This window comes from Punica granatum, chromosome 4, assembly GCF_007655135.1.
Source record: "Punica granatum isolate Tunisia-2019 chromosome 4, ASM765513v2, whole genome shotgun sequence".
Lineage (NCBI taxonomy): Eukaryota > Viridiplantae > Streptophyta > Magnoliopsida > Myrtales > Lythraceae > Punica > Punica granatum.
This window is the reverse complement of record NC_045130.1, coordinates 3,973,636-3,991,607: the sequence shown is the minus strand read 5'-3', so window position 1 is coordinate 3,991,607 and position 17,972 is coordinate 3,973,636. Positions and strand designations below refer to the sequence as shown.

Genomic DNA, 17,972 nt, shown 5'->3' with positions numbered 1-17,972 from the left:
TTCACTATAAGAGAAGTACATGCAAGGACTTAGTTATTAGAGAGCAATATGCGAATATAGCTGCATTGGACCCATTTTCCAAACTGTGTCCTATAATTAAATTCTCACGCAGGCTAGCTTGCTAATCCCTTGCACGTAACTCCAAATTATTCATTATTATAAATTGCAAAGGTCAAGACCTTGCTAATAAATTTATTCTGAAATAATTTTCTTATACAAATGTTTTTGTTGCTTCTATTTTGGGATTACATGATACAACGGATCAGCTTGCACACTGGTAGTACTAATTTATTAAGTCCGCCTTCCGCAGCTTCAGATAAAATTACGTAATGGGATCAAACACTAACATTATTCTAGCTGTAATCAGTAGTGGGTGAAGGGGCTAATCACGCTGATAATTATCCAATATAAAAGCGAGTACAGCATTAATTAACGTTTCATGAACATTCAGGGAAATAATCAACGGAAAGAGCGTCATGAACTTGATGAGTTGGAAACAGCAGAGCACTCAAGACAGTTATTCGATTGTTTGAATTGCAAACAATAAAATATACGTTACTGAAAGGAACATTAATCAATCCAAAAAACAATTGTGTTCTTTAACAGAGATCTAATCAACGTGTTCTCAACAAAAATTGTGACAAGAAAATGGTTCACATTCATGAACGTAAAAATGAAAACTTGAAGACTTTTCGCGGGAACCGTCATTTTACCTGGTACACAAGCATCAGGTAAATCTACTTCTGAGATAATTAGCTCGAGAAGGTGAAACTGATCGAGATTCTTCTCCACACGAGTATTTATATATATATATATACACACACATATATGTAGTTTAGGAATTCGAAAATATATGAATGAAGCCGAGAGGTGCGGGGTGATATATACCTATGGTGTGGAGAGAAATCATGAGGAGTACAAACAGTTATCGAAGTACACTGTTACCATCCAGAAATACTTATTGAAGTACATTCTGTACTTGGTCATCCTCAGCATAATATAATATCTATATATTTATGCCAATTATATATTTATGCCAAATAAAAAAGCAAAGCATTTTTTTTCGCGAAGTCAAAAAAAATGAGAGAGAAGTTAAATTTTTTTATGTCGCGTGGGCATAAAGAAAGAAATTGCATGGTAATAATCATTGATTAAGTTTTCCTTTTTCTTCTTTTTTTCCTTTGTAACCTTAAGAAAAGAAAAAAAAAGCTTGAAATGTGGAAATCTCCCGCACTAAGCAGACTTCATTAGATTTTAAAAGGCTTCAATGGGCTTGACGAGCTCAACATGGGTGAGTTTTGGGCCTATAAGTCTGGATAAGAGCTTGCTTTTTTCCTTAAACTTAAACTAAATTAAAAAAAATACAATAATGCATAATTAAAAGAAATTAAAAAAACGCAAAGATAATATCATTTTACTTCAAATTTTTGAATACATAGATTTTTACCCAAGATTCACTGATTTCATTAAGCACTTATTTCATCAAACAATTATCATCCAACCGGCACCAATTTGAATTACTTGGATCAGTTGCTATGGGACAAGAAACGTCGTTAATCATGTAACCAAGGAAAGATTTCCACACCGTGCAATTTTGATTGTTGAATCGCACGGTGATGATGTTGGTGATGTAATTGGGAGCAATGATTGGGTTTGGAGGGACAGAAGGTGTATCCGTGTTGAAGGTGGAGGGACGGGAAGGGGTTTGATCTGTTGAGCTAGTTCTATCATGAGAGGCCATGGCAGAAAGAAAATTGAGAGAAGGGTCAAACCCAGTAATTGGGCAGCCATGGCAAATATTTATCGATGTTACATTGTGGGAAGATACAAGACACTCTACATATTTACAGTGTATCGCATCAACTAGGTAAGGAAAAATATTTCCGATATATGGAATAATATTCCCTTATATATATATATATATATATATATATAATTCATTTTCGGAACTTAAATTTAATTAAGCCCGACCAAGCACCGCTTAAGACTGTTGAGGGAACTAAGAGGTTGAACAAGGAGGCATGTATCCCGGTCGTGGGCGCATACTGGTTGCAGCCGTTGTACCATTCTTCACAATAAGCACGGCTTCCATGCCCAAACTTGCGTGCTTCTCTATGTGGCAATGCATGAACCATACTCCTGTATGCACAAAAGACGCAAATGGCTAATAAGTTGCAGGATCGGGAAAAACTTTCATATGCAAATAGGTAACGATTAATTATATTATTGATGATTTTTTTCATATTTGGTAGCACGCACCTGGGTTATTTGCGATGAATCTTATCGCGAGCCATCCATTTTTAGGAACACCGATGGTGTTCACCAGAGGCGGGTTGACTAGATTGTAATTCGATGGGTCCCTTGTGCTGTTGAAATTGCTCGACCCAAATCCGACAACATAGAAGCTGTAACCATGGAGGTGCATGGGATGATTCTCCGGAGGTCCAACATTTGTTCCTTGGAACACGATCTCAACCGCCTCATTATAGTCAATCATCTTTGCCTTGGTTCCTAGGCTTGGGAAAATTTTGTTTGGCCCAACATCTCCGGTAAAATTGAATTCGTACGGTGGCTTCTCCGGAAAATCATCGGTGAATACATTAGGTAGAGTTCTGCAAGATAACAAATGCTCGTGAGCTGAAAAGTTTTAACTGTAACGAGCCCATGGATCGGCCTGGCCCGTCAGGTCACTCGATAGTAAAGAGAATCGATCAAATTGGTCAAGAATTGTGTGATCATAACATAAGGAAATGCAAGCAGATTAGTAGTACGTACTGGTAATATGCTTCTAAAATGTCCACAGTTGGCTTTTGAAAGCTGATGTTGTTCATGCTGGCCGACAGCCTCATCCCCATTGGCCCAGCACATTTACCATGGCAATCGATCAGATTCACCGAAGCTGTTATGTACAGACTCGTGGTGACGTTCTTCGGGACATTGATCGGATAGTCTTTGCTCACTAAGCTCTTGAGCCGTCTCATAAAGTTCTCGGCTGCTGGTGTGTCGTTGGAAGCAGGAAGTGATGGGGAAGCTGGAGAGGGAGGCGGGCCGTAGTTTCCGTGGTACCGCACAATGGCAGTTGTGACGGTTTTGTCAAACGGGGCAATGGTATCGGCATAAGGACTCCCAACCATGTAATAATAGCTCGGAGACTGGTTTGCCGTGAGCAGGACATCCATCGTCTGGCCCGGAGTTATCATAATGTACTGGACATTTATGGGCTCAAGGTACGCGCCGTCCATTCCAACAACGGTGATGTTGTGCTTGGCAATCCCAAAGAACATCTCCTCATTCATCACGGCACTGATTATTCGGAGGAGATAGGTCTTTCCATGCTCAACAAGCAAGTGGTAGGTTGAGTCTGCAATTTATCCAGCAAAACTCCGATGATGTGATGCGATCCATATAAGAGATAACTAGATGAAAAGGCTTAAAAAGAGTATCCGTGCGTAAAATAAACAATCATACGCGTACCTTTCGAGCAATTGTATAGATCCCCAGGTTGTCCATTAATGGTATAGGCATCTGAAAGATTTGGGCTGGCTCCCGTGGCAAGCGTCGCATCAATTATCGCCTTCACATCTCCAGTATACCAAGACCCTGCAATTCAATTCAGGATCCATTAATAATGATTATATAAGAATGCATTCCGAGATGGACGTTTGTTGAACCCGATAATTATAAGCACGTACCTAATACTATTACTTCCTCAGCATCAGGCTTGGCGAAAGGATAGGTGGTTCCATCCGTTGGTGAGATTATAATCGCTCCATGAACGGTTGCACGAGACCATTCACTATGAGCATGCCACCACAGAGTCCCTTCTTCATCAGAGAAAATGATCTCCTGTGTGAAGTTAGTGCCGGCTGGGATTGGACACTGCGTGATGTTCTCAGGTCCGTCGTACCACGGGTTCCTAGGTTGCTTTACGCCGTGCCTACAGAATAATAACAACCATGCATGATCGCCAAAGCTGATATTTTATCTCTGGGATGATAAGTTGTTGCCTCACGGCAATCTTAATTTTGTTCATTCACAAAATCAAGCCAATGCCGGGAAGCTTTAAATTACCAGTGAATGGTAACACCATATTTCCCTTGATTGTGGACATTAACGTACGCTACGTCCCCTTTTTGAACACGGATCACTGGTCCTGGGAAGCTGTCGTTGACTGTCAGCATGCTCTTCGTGTTGCATAGTCTTGTAAAATTGCTCTTCTTAAGCTGCAAACCATCAAAAGAATTATGTGCAACTCATGCAAGCATGAGAAGATTTCTCTGATACGACGGTTCAATGAACCATCATATGATACGTTCCGCAGATATATATGACAACAACCAAAACACAAGTAGTTCGCAGTCGCACTACATAATAACATTACATGTGTACATGTACTTACAACAAAATCGTAGTAATGCACAGCAGCCTCTGCCGAGTAGAGAGACCACCCATGCAAGACCACGAAACATAGGAATGTGAAGAGCAAGCCTCTATTAGCGCCCATTGATCTTCTCATAGACAAGACAATATCCCACGTTCGAGTTTTGCTTTGTGGTCTGATTTTCCTTTCTTATTATACGAAGGAGCCTTCTGATTATATAGGAGGATTTTAAGACAGTTAAGACGATGTCGCTAGCGGCCTTCAGTTGGATTTGATTGTTATGGACAGCACTGAGATACCCGATTAATCTCGCACTGGAACGCGACTAGGCCTATCGGCTCACAACCACCTCAGACACATCATCACACCCCTCTAATCTAACAGAAATACCCCCAAGCGAGCCCCCAACTGAAAAACAAACCTCAAACTTCAAAACCTCCTCTTCCCTCTGACAGCCAGGCACGATCTCTCGCTCTCTCCTTTCTGGCGCCCCTCGCCGGAGTTCTCTCTCCCTCATTATCATTCCACAGCCGCATCCCACCGCACACCACCACCGCAGGAGTACCTATCGCCACCCCCTCCCTCTTTGAAATGTTCATATATCCTTCCACGTGCACCACCCAATATCTAAATGTTAATTTTCCTAATCATAAGCGCCATTAAATCGCATGTCATCAAGCTCATGTGTGTTTTTCCTCCTTTTTCTTTGTCTTGAAGAGAATACAGGGCAATAGGAAATTAAAGGAAACTAGTCAAGCTCATGTGTATTTTTCTTTTGGACTTTTGGCGCATCATATATGCGTATTCTTCCAAGGTTGCTAAACAACACACCGGTTCCCTTAGGATCCCAGCTTTCCAATGATCATAGTTTGCAACAGATGTAGGAAGAGACTCAGTGTAATGACCAACGATGCTCGAATTGTTCCACCATGGCTCTTCGGTTTGGCTAGATTGCTTTCGATCTCCCGGAAATTTTAGTTCCATGTAATGAAATTGAATCAAATTGGATTAGGACTCTACATTAGACTAGACGCCCACACACTTTGCCTATTCAATACCATAAGGCGGAAATCTTAGAGGTGATCATCCATGACCAATTTGTTCAGTTAGATCTGCAGAAACCTCGGATCATTCGGTTTAACTGGTTGTGCTGTTCCAACATGTCCAATAGCAAGGGCATGGGCACCCTAGATAAGACTAACGGCATAAATGTATGTGTAAAATGAAACAATTTTTTATTTTATTTTTTTTAATTTCAAGTTCCAGATTCATTGCTTCACGGTTAACTCAATTTGTATTCCGTTAAAATACTAAGGCCGCACGTGCTGTTCATACACTAGTAAGGAAAAAATTTGAAAATTGCGTAAGGATAATATTAATAACTTATTAATATTTGTTGGCCAAGTGGTTCAACAGTTGATTCCTTTAGGTAAAATATCGGATTCGAATCTTATAAATGAAAAAAGTTTTAACCTTAATTGGTTAATACGACTCGAATTATATTAGTCAGAGCCCATAAGATTTCAGATACTATAGTGCACACCCAAGAAAAAGAAAAAAGAAAAATCAAATAACTTAAAACTTTTCATATACTTTATTTCCTTTCGATCTGTGGAGCAAGAAATCACTTATTACATTAAGCACTAATTTCATCAAAAAATAAAGGACTTGAACAGGACTTCATTTTGACATTTAAATTAGGGGAAATTAGTAGTAGCACAATCAAAGAGCACCTAACTCTGTCGGCGACAGAAACTAGGGGGCTGAACAAGGTGGCATATAATTAGGTCGTGTGCGCATGCTGGTTGCACCCGTCGTACCGTTCTTCACTATAAGCACGGTGTCCATTCCCCAGCTCGAGTGCCTCTCAAGGTGGCAGTGGATAAACCACACTCCTGTATATAAGATAAACAAATGATTAATATAAGTTTTTTTTTTTTTGCTGAGATGACTAATATAAGTTGCCTCTGCCTGATATGGGGAAAAACATTCATATGCAATTAGGTGCGCACTTAATCGTCTGATTGATCTGCTTATGTAGCGGTACATACCTGGATTATCCGCGACGAATCTTAGCGCAACCCATCCGCTTTTAGGAATGCCAAAGGTGTTCACTAGTGGCGGGTCTTCGAGATTGTAATTATTAATCGGGTCAGTTTCGTTGTTGAAATTACCCCGTCCGAAGCCGACGAGATAGAAGCTATAACCATGGACGTGCAGAGGATGGTTGTCCGCATTTGCCACATTAGTCCCTTGGAACACAATTTCAACTGTCTCGTTGAAGTCGATCAACCTAGCCTTGGTTCCTACGCTCGGGTATAATGTGTTCTCCCCGACATCTCCAGTGAAGTTGAAGTAAAATGGTGGCTCAGCGGGAAAGTCCCTCTCGAATATACCAGGCAGGTTACTGCAGCAAGACAATAAGGCTAATTAATGAGATGAAAAATCTTTTAACTACAATGAGCCCATAGCTACCTAGGGCCACCCTAGATAGCCCCGTCTCAGGTTCCCTCGACACGAAAGAGAAATGCTGATCGAATCGAATCGGGACTAAATTATGCCATCATATAATATAAGCTAAGAGTGGAATAAGAGTACGCACTGGTAATATGCTTCTAAAATGTCCACATTTGGGGTCACAAAGCTGATGTTGTTCAAGCTGGCTGCAAACCTGTTCCCATCCGGCCCACCACATGTACCGTTGCAATCGATCTGATTCACCGAAACTGTTATGTACAGACTCGTGGTGACATTCTTCGGGACGTTGATCGGATGCTCATCGTCTGCAAGGCTCCTGAGCAGTCCCATATAGTTCTCCGCTGCGTCTCTGTCATTATAAGCAGGAAGTGATGGGGAAGCTGGCATAGGAGGCGGGGTGTAGTTTCCGGTGGTGTACTGCACGATGGCAGTCGTGGTGGATCTGTCGAACGGGGCAAAACTATCGGCAAAAGGAGACCCTGCCATGTAATAATGGCTTGGAGTCTGGTCCGCCGTGAGCAGGACGTCCATAGTCTGGCCTGGAGTTATCATGATGTGCTCGACGCTAACGGGCTTGAGGTACGCGCCATCCATTCCAACAACAGTGATGTTGTGCCCGGCGATCCCAAAGAACATCTCCTCATTCATCACGGCGTTGATTATTCGGAGGAGGTAGGTCTTCCCAGACTCAACCAGCAAGCGAAAGGTCGAGTCTGCAACATATCAAGCCAACTAATTATTAGATGGTTTTCCTTATATAAAAGATAATTAAAATAAGGGGTGTTTGTTTCAACTTAATTAAGTAAATACAAGTTAGTTATAAGGAGAAGCGAATGGAAGAAATAGAGAAAGATGAGAGATGAGGATCTAAACTACTTAATCATTAAGTAACAAAGTAGAAAATTGTGACTTAATGAAATAAGTCATTTTTTTTCACTTATTGATACTCTTTGTTCAACACAAAACTTTTTTCATCCTTATCATTCCTCCCCACCTCCTATACATTTCCCCTTAACTATTAAAGTACTTAATTTTTAAGAACTTAATTTATCAAACACCATCTAAATAAGCTTAAGATTTAAGATTTATTAGAAATAATTAGCATACTAAAAATGATCAACTGAGAATAATTAGTCACGCGTACCCCTTGAGCACTCGTATAGATCCCCGGGTTGCCCATTAATGGTCAAGGCATCAGAAAGGTTCGGGGCAGCACCCGTGGCAAGCGCATTCTCAATTATCCCCATCACGTCTCCCTTAAACCAAGATCCTGCACGCCCAATAATATAATTGCCAATTTCATAATTAGCATATGATGATATGATCAGACATATCTCTGTTCAAACCAGCTCGCTAGCTACTCTATATATATAATTACGGTATGCACCTAGTATTATTACTTCCTCCGCGTCGGGCTTGATAGGGAAGGGATAGTCGGTTCCGGTGGGAGGTGAGATGACAATCGCTCCGTGAACAGTTGCACGGGTCCAGTCGCTGTGTGCGTGCCACCACAGAGTTCCTTCTTCATCAGAGAAAATGACCTCATATGTGAAGTTGGTGCCGGCAGGGATTGGACACTGTGTAATGTTCTCAGGTCCATCGTACCACGGGTTTCTCGGCTGCTTTACGCCATGCCTGCAAAATAATCTCAAAGAAATTTTCGTGAATTTGCAATTCAATTAGCTGCTTTTAGGTTGATTTCGCATCACATAAATATGTATATCCATTAACTCCATATTATTGTTATTAAACCTAGCTAGCCAGCTTATTCTGTCAATGAAATTTGCCGACTGAACGTAGTAGCTTCCTTCTTATCAGACGACGTTTTAATTGGCTTATTCATCGTTCATTTTCTCGATTTAATTTAAAGCCAGTAATCCAATTATATATATGGACACAAAGGAAACTATTTCAAATTTCTTTCTTATTTTCCTAAAAAATAAATGTCAATATTTTCTAAACTCACTTGGTCTTTTTTTCATATTTTTGCATCCAAAAATAGAAACACGAGTGCCAAAACATATGTTTTAATTGATCTCTGGGATGATAGATTATTTGCCTCTGACAAAAAAAATTTCACTCAGAAAATGAAGACAATGCCGAAGAAGATTGAGAGGAATAGGCAGAGCTGGAGGAAATCAAATTACCAGTGAATAGTAACACCGTATTCTCCCTGATTGTGGACATTCACGTACGCTGTGTCCCCTCTTTGAACACGAATCACTGGCCCCGGGAAGGTTCCGTTAACCGTTAGCATGCTCTTATTGCTACATAGTCTAGTAAAATTGCTCTCCTCAAGCTGCAATTAACCATCAAAATTACAACATTCGCATCACTCTTTCTATATTTATCCTATACGATTCTTTGAAGACGGATCATGATGTGAACTTTTTCTCGTTATAGAGAACCCAAGAGTCCTTTGGAATCACTTTTATTTGAACTTGAGAGAGAGAGAGAAAGAGAATATATCATGCAAAAACGATCGATGAGGGGATATCATGGCTTTGTTTCAATGCGAGTCGACGACTCAAAGTAAATTGTTCTAGGCAAGGACCCGAAAATGGTCAACTAATATTAATAATCAGCCGCAACAACCTAGCTACCATCACAACGTGCAACTGATTCATGCATGCCTTGAGAGGCAGTAGTACGAGTAAGATCTCATATGAGAATACTTTGAAATGAACCATTTCATGCATTCCGTAGATATATACAACAACCATCAAAACTGACGTATGTAGTTCAGTCACGAACTGGGTATAGAAATTCTTAGATATAGCAAAAGCATTGTAACATTTACATATTCATATATACTTACAATGAAGTCGTAGTAATGCACAGCAGCCTCGGCGGAGTACAGAGCCCACCCATGCAAGACCACGAAACAGAGGAATGCAAAGATCAGGCCTCTATTAGCACCCATTGATCTTCTCATAAACAGGAAAATGTTGTACACTACTTTTGCTCTTTTTTTTTTTTTTTTTTTGCTGCGATTTCCTTCTCTTTTGTGATGCTCAAAGCTCTTATTGAAGGAGGTATTTATAGGGAGAAGGATCTAAGGAAGTTCTAATAAGATGGTGATTGATTATTCCTCCACCTGCTCCACCCATATTTATCATAAAAATTTGAAAAGGATAAGAAATTTGTTACCTAAATCCAAAAAAATTAAAAGTCCTCCCGAACACTAGCTTTGAACGCAATTGGCTCTAGAACATTTGAAAAGTACAAACCTGTGTCCTATGCCCCATTGAAAATTTTAACCATTAGCAGGCTTTTTAAGTAAGGTACTTCTACATCTAGAAAGTCGACCTAGTGTAGTGATACACACTATCGCCTAATAATATCAAGAGGTTTTTAGATTTGATTCTCAACAATGTGCATATTTGTAACATTTTACTTAGATTTAGAGTTAAATTTCTTCTTCTTTTTTTCGTACTAGGTCCATAGAAACTTCTTCACCATTGGAGGAAAAAAAAAGAAAAGAAAAAGTCATGTTCTAAATCTTTTCCATGATTGGGAGCCTAACCATCCTCAGGTCAATAGAAAATTGAGGCATTAAAAAAAATTGAGGCATTACCCTTTATGCTATTATTGGTATACATGGAATGAAATCAAACATAAAGTGGAATCATGTCTCTAACTTATAGATACAAGAATTTGTATTGTTTAATCTATTCCACGCCTTTTTATATTCATGTCTATAACTTATAGATACAGATTATTAGCTAGAGTCAGTTCTTGAGTGTCAAGCTCATAATTCCATATTGTACCGTACGTGCAGGTTGCACATATATCTGACCATCTGGGTGTGCTTTCTCTTGCTAATATAATAGTTGATTTTGTACAAATTATTGGATCATGTTGAGATGATATACGGAATCCAGCCTTCACTTGTTCTAAAGCTAGGGAAGCCAGTCCCTTAAGAATTTCAAATTCAATTTTCGAATACCAAAGTACAGATTATTAAAAAAAAAACAAGAAGTGATTTTAAATTCAATTTCTGTCGGTAAATCAAGAATTTTTAAGTTCAACTTTTGTCAACGGGACTATCTAGAGAGAGAGAATAAGCGCGTTTCGCATAAAGTCTTTTATGATCATAAAGCACGATGCAAAGATATGACACTATCATGTCAACTGTCTCAAATTTTATCGATCAAATTTAACAGATTAGTCTTTGTTTCAAACCAGCTAATAATTAGGACAACATTTTCTTCCAAATCAAAACTGTGGAATTACAATAGCCGACAATGTGGAAACGTGGAGGGCAAGCTCCGTGTGACCCCTTATGGTTCTATTAGCAATTAGTGCACGGGGAACAAATTAATTAAACAATGAGCGGCTCAGTAACTAACTTTGCCTAAACTCACAGGCAATATGAAGGATTAAAAAAGAAAATGAGTAGTGCATGGTCGACTAATATTGAGAAATTAATGAAATCGTAATCATTTATCAAATGCATTTGTTTCGTACAGAATGTTAACCAAAACTATTTCGAAAATACGAAATACTTGCTTTCCCTACTTATATATATTATTTATATAGAGCTTTGACGAAGAATACATTATGCGGGAAAATATGAAATTATATTATTCAGGAAAAGATTTATTCAATTTCACATTATATTATGATAAATTATGGGCCAGCGTTAAATTTCTTTCTAGAATATCCAGAGGAGTGATCAATGTGAATGGACAAATTGCGAGTACTCGAATGTTTGTCTGTACAACATGAAAATTTTAAGGAAGAAGTATAGTGGTAATTCTATAAGTTCATTCTTTTTTCTGAAATCAAAGTTCTATAAATCATTTCTAAAACATCTGATGCGTTATGGGCTATTAGTTCACTACGTAACTATCATGGACATAAACGGTATCAAATATTTTATAGAAGTCATCAAGATATCATTAGTTAACGAGACTTTTCCTCCGCAAAATTTTATTCTATTAACAAATTGATTGACCAGTCAACACCCACCATCTTACTTTTCAACAAGCCTCAAATTAATACTTCTTGTCATATCTCCATTAAAAAGTTTGCCCAAAAGATAAAAGAAATGTGCCCTCTTTGAAAATAATTTGTCATTACTAGACCAGAAGATATATATAGCATTTCTCATATTTGGTACTTGGAACTTAGTAGCTAGTTCTTTTCTTTTCTTTTCTTTTCTTTTTTGGTAGAAAATTTAATAGCTACTTCAGATAGGACGATTGACATACAACTAACATTGGAGATTCTACTACCATAACCGTCGCGATTATTTTTATTTTAACTATTAGATCCCCTTACGTAAGATCTTGATAGTACATGTGTTCAAGATTTTTTCACTTTAAGATTCACCTCTCATAATTTGACTATCGATATTTTCAACCACACATCTTCTCATCGACACTGATCATTCTCGCACATGATCGAGCCGGATCCGCTTCGATATTAAAACGAATCAAAATTTATTGGTTCAATCAAATAAAAAATAATTTAATTACTTAAAAAAAAGAGATGAGAAGAAAATTAAGTCTCAAAAATTGAAAATTCCTAAAATTCAGAGAAAGAGAGAGGCATAGAGACAAAGTTGAGAAATCCGATATTCATCACAACATCAAAGCAAGACGTATGATGATGTTCTCAAGAAAACACAAATTGAAAAACTTCATCGAATTGCAGAGAAAAAAACAGAGAGAAAACAGAAAAAACCCAATTCGACCAGCCAAAAAATGGACAGAAAAAGATGAAACAGGAGCTTCCTCGGACAACATATGAAACAAAACATTGGCTCAAATATATGCATACATAAACGTGTATGTATATATATGTATGTGCTTGTTTCTTCTTTGGGTACATGGAGACATATTTAGCAGATATATCGCACTGCCCTTCTATACAATTTAATATCGAAGCGGATCCGGATTATTCGCGAGTGAGACCAAGCATTGATGAGAAGATGCGTGATCGAAAATATCGATAATTAAAGTGTGAGGGGGTGAATCTTAAGGTAAAAAAAATTTTGAACACATGTATGACCTGAATTTTATGTAAAGAGATCTAATGGCTCGGGAGAAAAAAACCGTGGTAATTATTTTTGCTACTAACGATAGTAGCATCACCCCAATTAACATTAACATTAACAAAGATTATATATAGTGATTCTTCGTCCCATGATGGGTCCAGAGGACGAATGTGGAGATTTTCTCCGGTCGCTGTCTTTTAAAATTTTTTATTTTTTTTTTGTTTCTCCTTTTTTCTATGTTACACTAGCTTTGGATGTCTGTCTGTCTATCTACACTAGCTCCCAATTGGCTCCAAAAATTTTGAAAAGCATGCATATGTACTTTGCCCCTCTGAAAAATTTGTCTATTGTTAGGTTTTCTAAGTTATAATTAATCCCTAGTCTTTTATATAATTGGGTGCCTTAGCATCCTCAAGTCATTAGACAATTGAGGCATTAATTACCCTTATGCTATTACTGGTATGCTAGATAGGAGCGATATTTGAGGAATACCGATTAATATAGTGGCACAAGTCGCAAATCAAAACTAAGAATTCTCGAATTTGATACTCACTAATGGGACTTTTGTGCATGTTCATTTCACTTTTTCTATTATTAGACTAAGCTTATGCCTCTTTATAATGGAAAATGAAACCACTTTTGCATTGTTCACTTCTTTCCATTCACGTCTATTACAGAGGCATTTACATGTACGTCAAGCTCACAAGTTTATTACAACATGGTGCATGTATGTACGTGTCAAGCTCATAAGTCCATATTGTACCGCACTTACATGTCGTACATATATTTGATGATCATTCGGACATCTTGTATCTTTTTTTTTTGTCATATTCACTATTATCTTCCACGTGAAACTAACTATGTGATAAATGTGATAATATAATGAAATTTTGTAAATTTACAGATAAAAAAATAAAAATAAAAATTGATAGATCATAAAAAAAAGAATTAAAACTTGTGAGTTTCTAAGTTAATAACCAAAAATGAAATTATATTTCATTCTCATTGGTGAAATATCTCATACCTCTTCACTTGCTCTTCTATTTTCCTACCATTGCATATAAAAAAAATATTATCCAAAATGTGAAAATTTAATGACTTCGTGAATGGAGAAAATTAACCATTGGAAGAGTTTTACTCTTTAAGAAACCAACATTACTCAAATTTGAATTAGTTAGTACTCATTAAATTTTAGAATATCAAGTCGTGCAAATTGAAACATTTTTAATTAATTTTCTGGACAATAAGGAAGATCGTGTGCTCTAAAAAAAAACTTTATTTAACGAAAATTTGCACGTGAGTTAATTTATCTTCGAGTTGCTTTACTTTATTCCAGTATTTTTTTTATTTAAAGTACAATAGTTTATAATGAGTCAGTGATATAGATGCCAGGAATTATATCAATAATAATTGCACTTAATAATCAAAATGATATCGTAAATGCGATTGGCTGATCTGGTTTAATTAGGTCGTCACTTTAGACGGCTGGGGCATCCGTACCGAAAATGTCTGACATGTTGGAATGTAGATCAAGTTGATTATCCATACGAAAATAATTCGGTGGTAGAGTACGTAAATGCTCCTCGCCATTTGTTTTTCAAATAATAATCCAATTCTACCCGACTCAACTCTATTATTTTAATTTAATAATATAATCATTACTATTTATCTTTTTTCTATCATTTAATAATAATCTCTCACTCATTTTTTTTCTAATCATTTTTATACTCAATTTCTTAATAATAAATTTACTATCTACTTTCTTATATATATAGATATATATTCCCACACATTAATATACTTGTAAACACTTACAATCATTACACAAAATTAAATTATGTTATATCATAATCCAACTCAAAAACCAAACACAAGCTAAACGTCGGCCAGTCCTATGCATAAAACTTATAATAAATTCACTTTCTACTTTTAATATATATATAAAAGAATGAAATGTTTGATTAAATGAGAAAGTAAATTTTATTGTTTCGTAAAATTCGAGTTGTGTGTTCATACGTTCATGCATATGGATACGGAATTTTTCCATCACTTCTAGATAGTTATAAAGAAACGAAAATGAACGTAAGTTGATTCAAGCGATTTAACGCTTGTTCCCCTTAAGTAAAATATCGGATTCAAGTATTGTGAATGGGGAAAATATACGTTGTGAGAGCTTTACTCATTAATTGACTGGCCCAACTTGAAAGTCAGCATTTATATAATAGTTTCCGGATACTATAATAGATACCGAAATAAATAAATAAATAGAGGAATAGATATGTACAAATTATGGAAGAGAAAATCAACAACGCGGTTGAAATCGTTGAAGATATATAGATGATTCAAAGTTTGAAATTAAATAAGGTAACTAGTATTATTTTTTCTTGAAATAATATATTTTTATTAATGGGAGAATCGCACCTTTCGCGGAAGCATCTTATGGGTAGATAGACATATAGATAGATATATGCATGTTTCCAATGTGTTCATATGTATTGATATATCCATATATATCTATTGTCAATCTCTCTATATATAGGAGATAAACTACCGAAAGATTTGTAATCCTAGTTAGTATATTATGTACGCAGGAGGAGCTGTTGCCCAAAGAAAAAAAGCTGTTATGCGGTTATTTTTTATTTGACCCTTATCATTTTTTCTTTTCATCGTTTCACTATAAGAGAAGTACATGCAAGGACTTAGTTATTAGAGAGCAATATGCGAATATAGCTGCATTGGACCCATTTTCCAAACTGTGTCCTATAATTAAATTCTCACGCAGGCTAGCTTGCTAATCCCTTGCACGTAACTCCAAATTATTCATTATTATAAATTGCAAAGGTCAAGACCTTGCTAATAAATTTATTCTGAAATAATTTTCTTATACAAATGTTTTTGTTGCTTCTATTTTGGGATTACATGATACAACGGATCAGCTTGCACACTGGTAGTACTAATTTATTAAGTCCGCCTTCCGCAGCTTCAGATAAAATTACGTAATGGGATCAAACACTAACATTATTCTAGCTGTAATCAGTAGTGGGTGAAGGGGCTAATCACGCTGATAATTATCCAATATAAAAGCGAGTACAGCATTAATTAACGTTTCATGAACATTCAGGGAAATAATCAACGGAAAGAGCGTCATGAACTTGATGAGTTGGAAACAGCAGAGCACTCAAGACAGTTATTCGATTGTTTGAATTGCAAACAATAAAATATACGTTACTGAAAGGAACATTAATCAATCCAAAAAAAAATTGTGTTCTTTAACAGAGATCTAATCAACGTGTTCTCTAAAAAAAATTGTGACAAGAAAATGGTTCACATTCATGAACGTAAAAATGAAAACTTGAAGACTTTTCGCGGGAACCGTCATTTTACCTGGTCCACAAGCATCAGGTAAATCTACTTCTGAGATAATTAGCTCGAGAAGGTGAAACTGATCGAGATTCTTCTCCACGCGAGTATTTATATATATATATATATATACATATATATGTAGTTTAGGAATTCGAAAATACATGAATGAAGCCGAGAGGTGCGGGGTGATATATACCTATGGTGTGGAGAGAAATCATGAGGAGTACAAACAGTTATTGAAGTACACTGTTACCATCCAGAAATACTTATTGAAGTACATTCTGTACTTGCTCTTGCTCTTGCTCATCCTCAGCATAATATAATATCTATATATTTATGCCAATTATTTATTTATGCCAAATAAAAAAGCAAAGCATTTGTTTTCGCTAAGTCAAAAAAAATGAGAGAGAAGTTAAATTGGTGCTTTTGTTGTCCAAGTGAAATCAGCAGTGAGATCATCAGAATATGCACGTTTTCTTTTTCTATTTTTTTTTAATGATTGAGGATGGTGAAGTATTAAGCGTTAAGTCGAGGCAGATGGTCTCAAGAGGCTTTAAATCTAGAACCAGATAGATACTCGCATTCCTTCTTACTACCAAGTCAAACCCCTTAAGATTGCAACAAGATCATGCATATTGATGTTATAGATATGTCCACCCTAATATTGAAATCTATATAATTTTATTAAAATGATCTTTTTGATGTGGATATATGATTTTCCTATTGAGGACTCTTCTTCCCCTACAAATCCTAAAAAAACTTGTTTGATTTCAAAGTTAAAATTCAAAATTTTAACTTTAACTTTAACTCAACACACTACACAATAAAACACTCTTTCCAAGTCAAACAGGTGAGCCCCACGGATTATAAGATATACAATTTCATTATAATCAATTATCTACATAATCAAAACAGGTGAGGTCCACAACAATTAATTTTTATTTGTTCTTTTTCACAATCAAAATCACAGTTACAAATTCAAAACTTTTAACTCTGAAATCAAACGGATTGTAAAATATTAATATGATTGCATGGGAAACCAATTATGCAGTACATAAGCTATAGTTTCATCGCGCCATTGATCTTATATATAAAATACCCAACACTAGGGATATTTTTATCTCTAATATCACAGTTTGAATTGAATTGTCACATCATGTGATGAGATGTGTACTACAAATGAATGCTCTTTCACCAGCAATGTGCATCAAGTTATATGTTTCTGCCCTCGCATGCATCATTATTTATTCCCAAAGAAGATCCTGCATATGCAAGGAAACGGTTTTACTAAATACTGACATAAGATGCGGACTCAAAATCAAACGATTTCGGATTTAATTCTCACTATTCAGATTTATACCTCTGATTATTTCGTTCTATTCCTTTTCTTTGCTCGGAGATAAGAATGATTTAACTGTTTGATTGAAATAGTCTTATTATATCCTGATTTATTTTTTTCGGTAGGAGAGATAGTCTTATTTATGATCGAGGATTATTTCATTCTTACAACCGAAGCAAAACAAAAAAGTTTCAGAACCTATTTCTTGCGGATTGATCAATATCGATGGGCTACCCATTAACAAATCAAAAACCTATATATATATATATATATTAAAGACCTATATATATGTGTGTGCGCGCACTTAACTTGATAAAACACATAGATGTATTATATATGAAAACCGCTTGAAGTGGCATCCTCCCATCTTCATCAACAATCCACAACGAGAAGACGATGTTTCATCG

The 17,972-nt window shown here is 36.5% G+C and overlaps 2 protein-coding genes across 3 annotated transcripts; both read right to left on the bottom strand.

The window, feature by feature from the left end:
* Positions 1 to 1,890: 1,890 nt before the first annotated feature.
* LOC116202996 (laccase-14-like) lies at positions 1,891 to 4,504 on the bottom strand. The gene is made up of 7 exons (XM_031534631.1): positions 4,400 to 4,504; positions 4,072 to 4,223; positions 3,693 to 3,937; positions 3,475 to 3,600; positions 2,776 to 3,361; positions 2,260 to 2,612; positions 1,891 to 2,139 (listed from the first exon to the last, which is right to left on the bottom strand). The coding sequence occupies exons 1-7, from the start codon at positions 4,502 to 4,504 to the stop codon at positions 2,000 to 2,002; spliced, it is 1,707 nt and encodes a 568-aa protein (XP_031390491.1). The 3' UTR covers positions 1,891 to 1,999.
* A 1,441-nt stretch (positions 4,505 to 5,945) lies between these two features.
* LOC116202230 (putative laccase-9) lies at positions 5,946 to 16,383 on the bottom strand. Of its 2 annotated transcripts, none has more exons than XM_031533690.1 (7): positions 16,248 to 16,383; positions 9,007 to 9,158; positions 8,247 to 8,494; positions 8,004 to 8,129; positions 6,984 to 7,572; positions 6,433 to 6,788; positions 5,946 to 6,276 (listed from the first exon to the last, which is right to left on the bottom strand). In XM_031533690.1, the coding sequence occupies exons 1-7, from the start codon at positions 16,260 to 16,262 to the stop codon at positions 6,137 to 6,139; spliced, it is 1,626 nt and encodes a 541-aa protein (XP_031389550.1). In that variant the 5' UTR covers positions 16,263 to 16,383; the 3' UTR covers positions 5,946 to 6,136. The 2 variants fall into 2 exon arrangements, with proteins under 2 accessions (XP_031389550.1, XP_031389549.1); XM_031533689.1 differs by having other exon boundaries at positions 9,678 to 16,347.
* Between the last annotated feature and the right edge of the window lie 1,589 nt (positions 16,384 to 17,972).

Excerpts from the sequence above, each read along its gene's own strand:
- LOC116202996 (XM_031534631.1), bottom strand. The coding sequence starts at position 4,504 with ATGGGCGCTAATAGAGGCTTGCTCTTCACATTCCTATGTTTCGTGGTC. Across the intron at positions 3,362-3,474 it reads TCTATACAATTGCTCGAAAG|ACTCAACCTACCACTTGCTT; the intron begins GTACGCGTATGA and ends GATAAATTGCAG. Across the intron at positions 2,613-2,775 it reads ATTTTAGAAGCATATTACCA|AACTCTACCTAATGTATTCA; the intron begins GTACGTACTACT and ends GTTATCTTGCAG.
- LOC116202230 (XM_031533689.1), bottom strand. The coding sequence starts at position 9,794 with ATGAGAAGATCAATGGGTGCTAATAGAGGCCTGATCTTTGCATTCCTC. Across the intron at positions 8,130-8,246 it reads GGAGGAAGTAATAATACTAG|GATCTTGGTTTAAGGGAGAC; the intron begins GTGCATACCGTA and ends TTGGGCGTGCAG. Across the intron at positions 7,573-8,003 it reads TCTATACGAGTGCTCAAGGG|ACTCGACCTTTCGCTTGCTG; the intron begins GTACGCGTGACT and ends GATATGTTGCAG.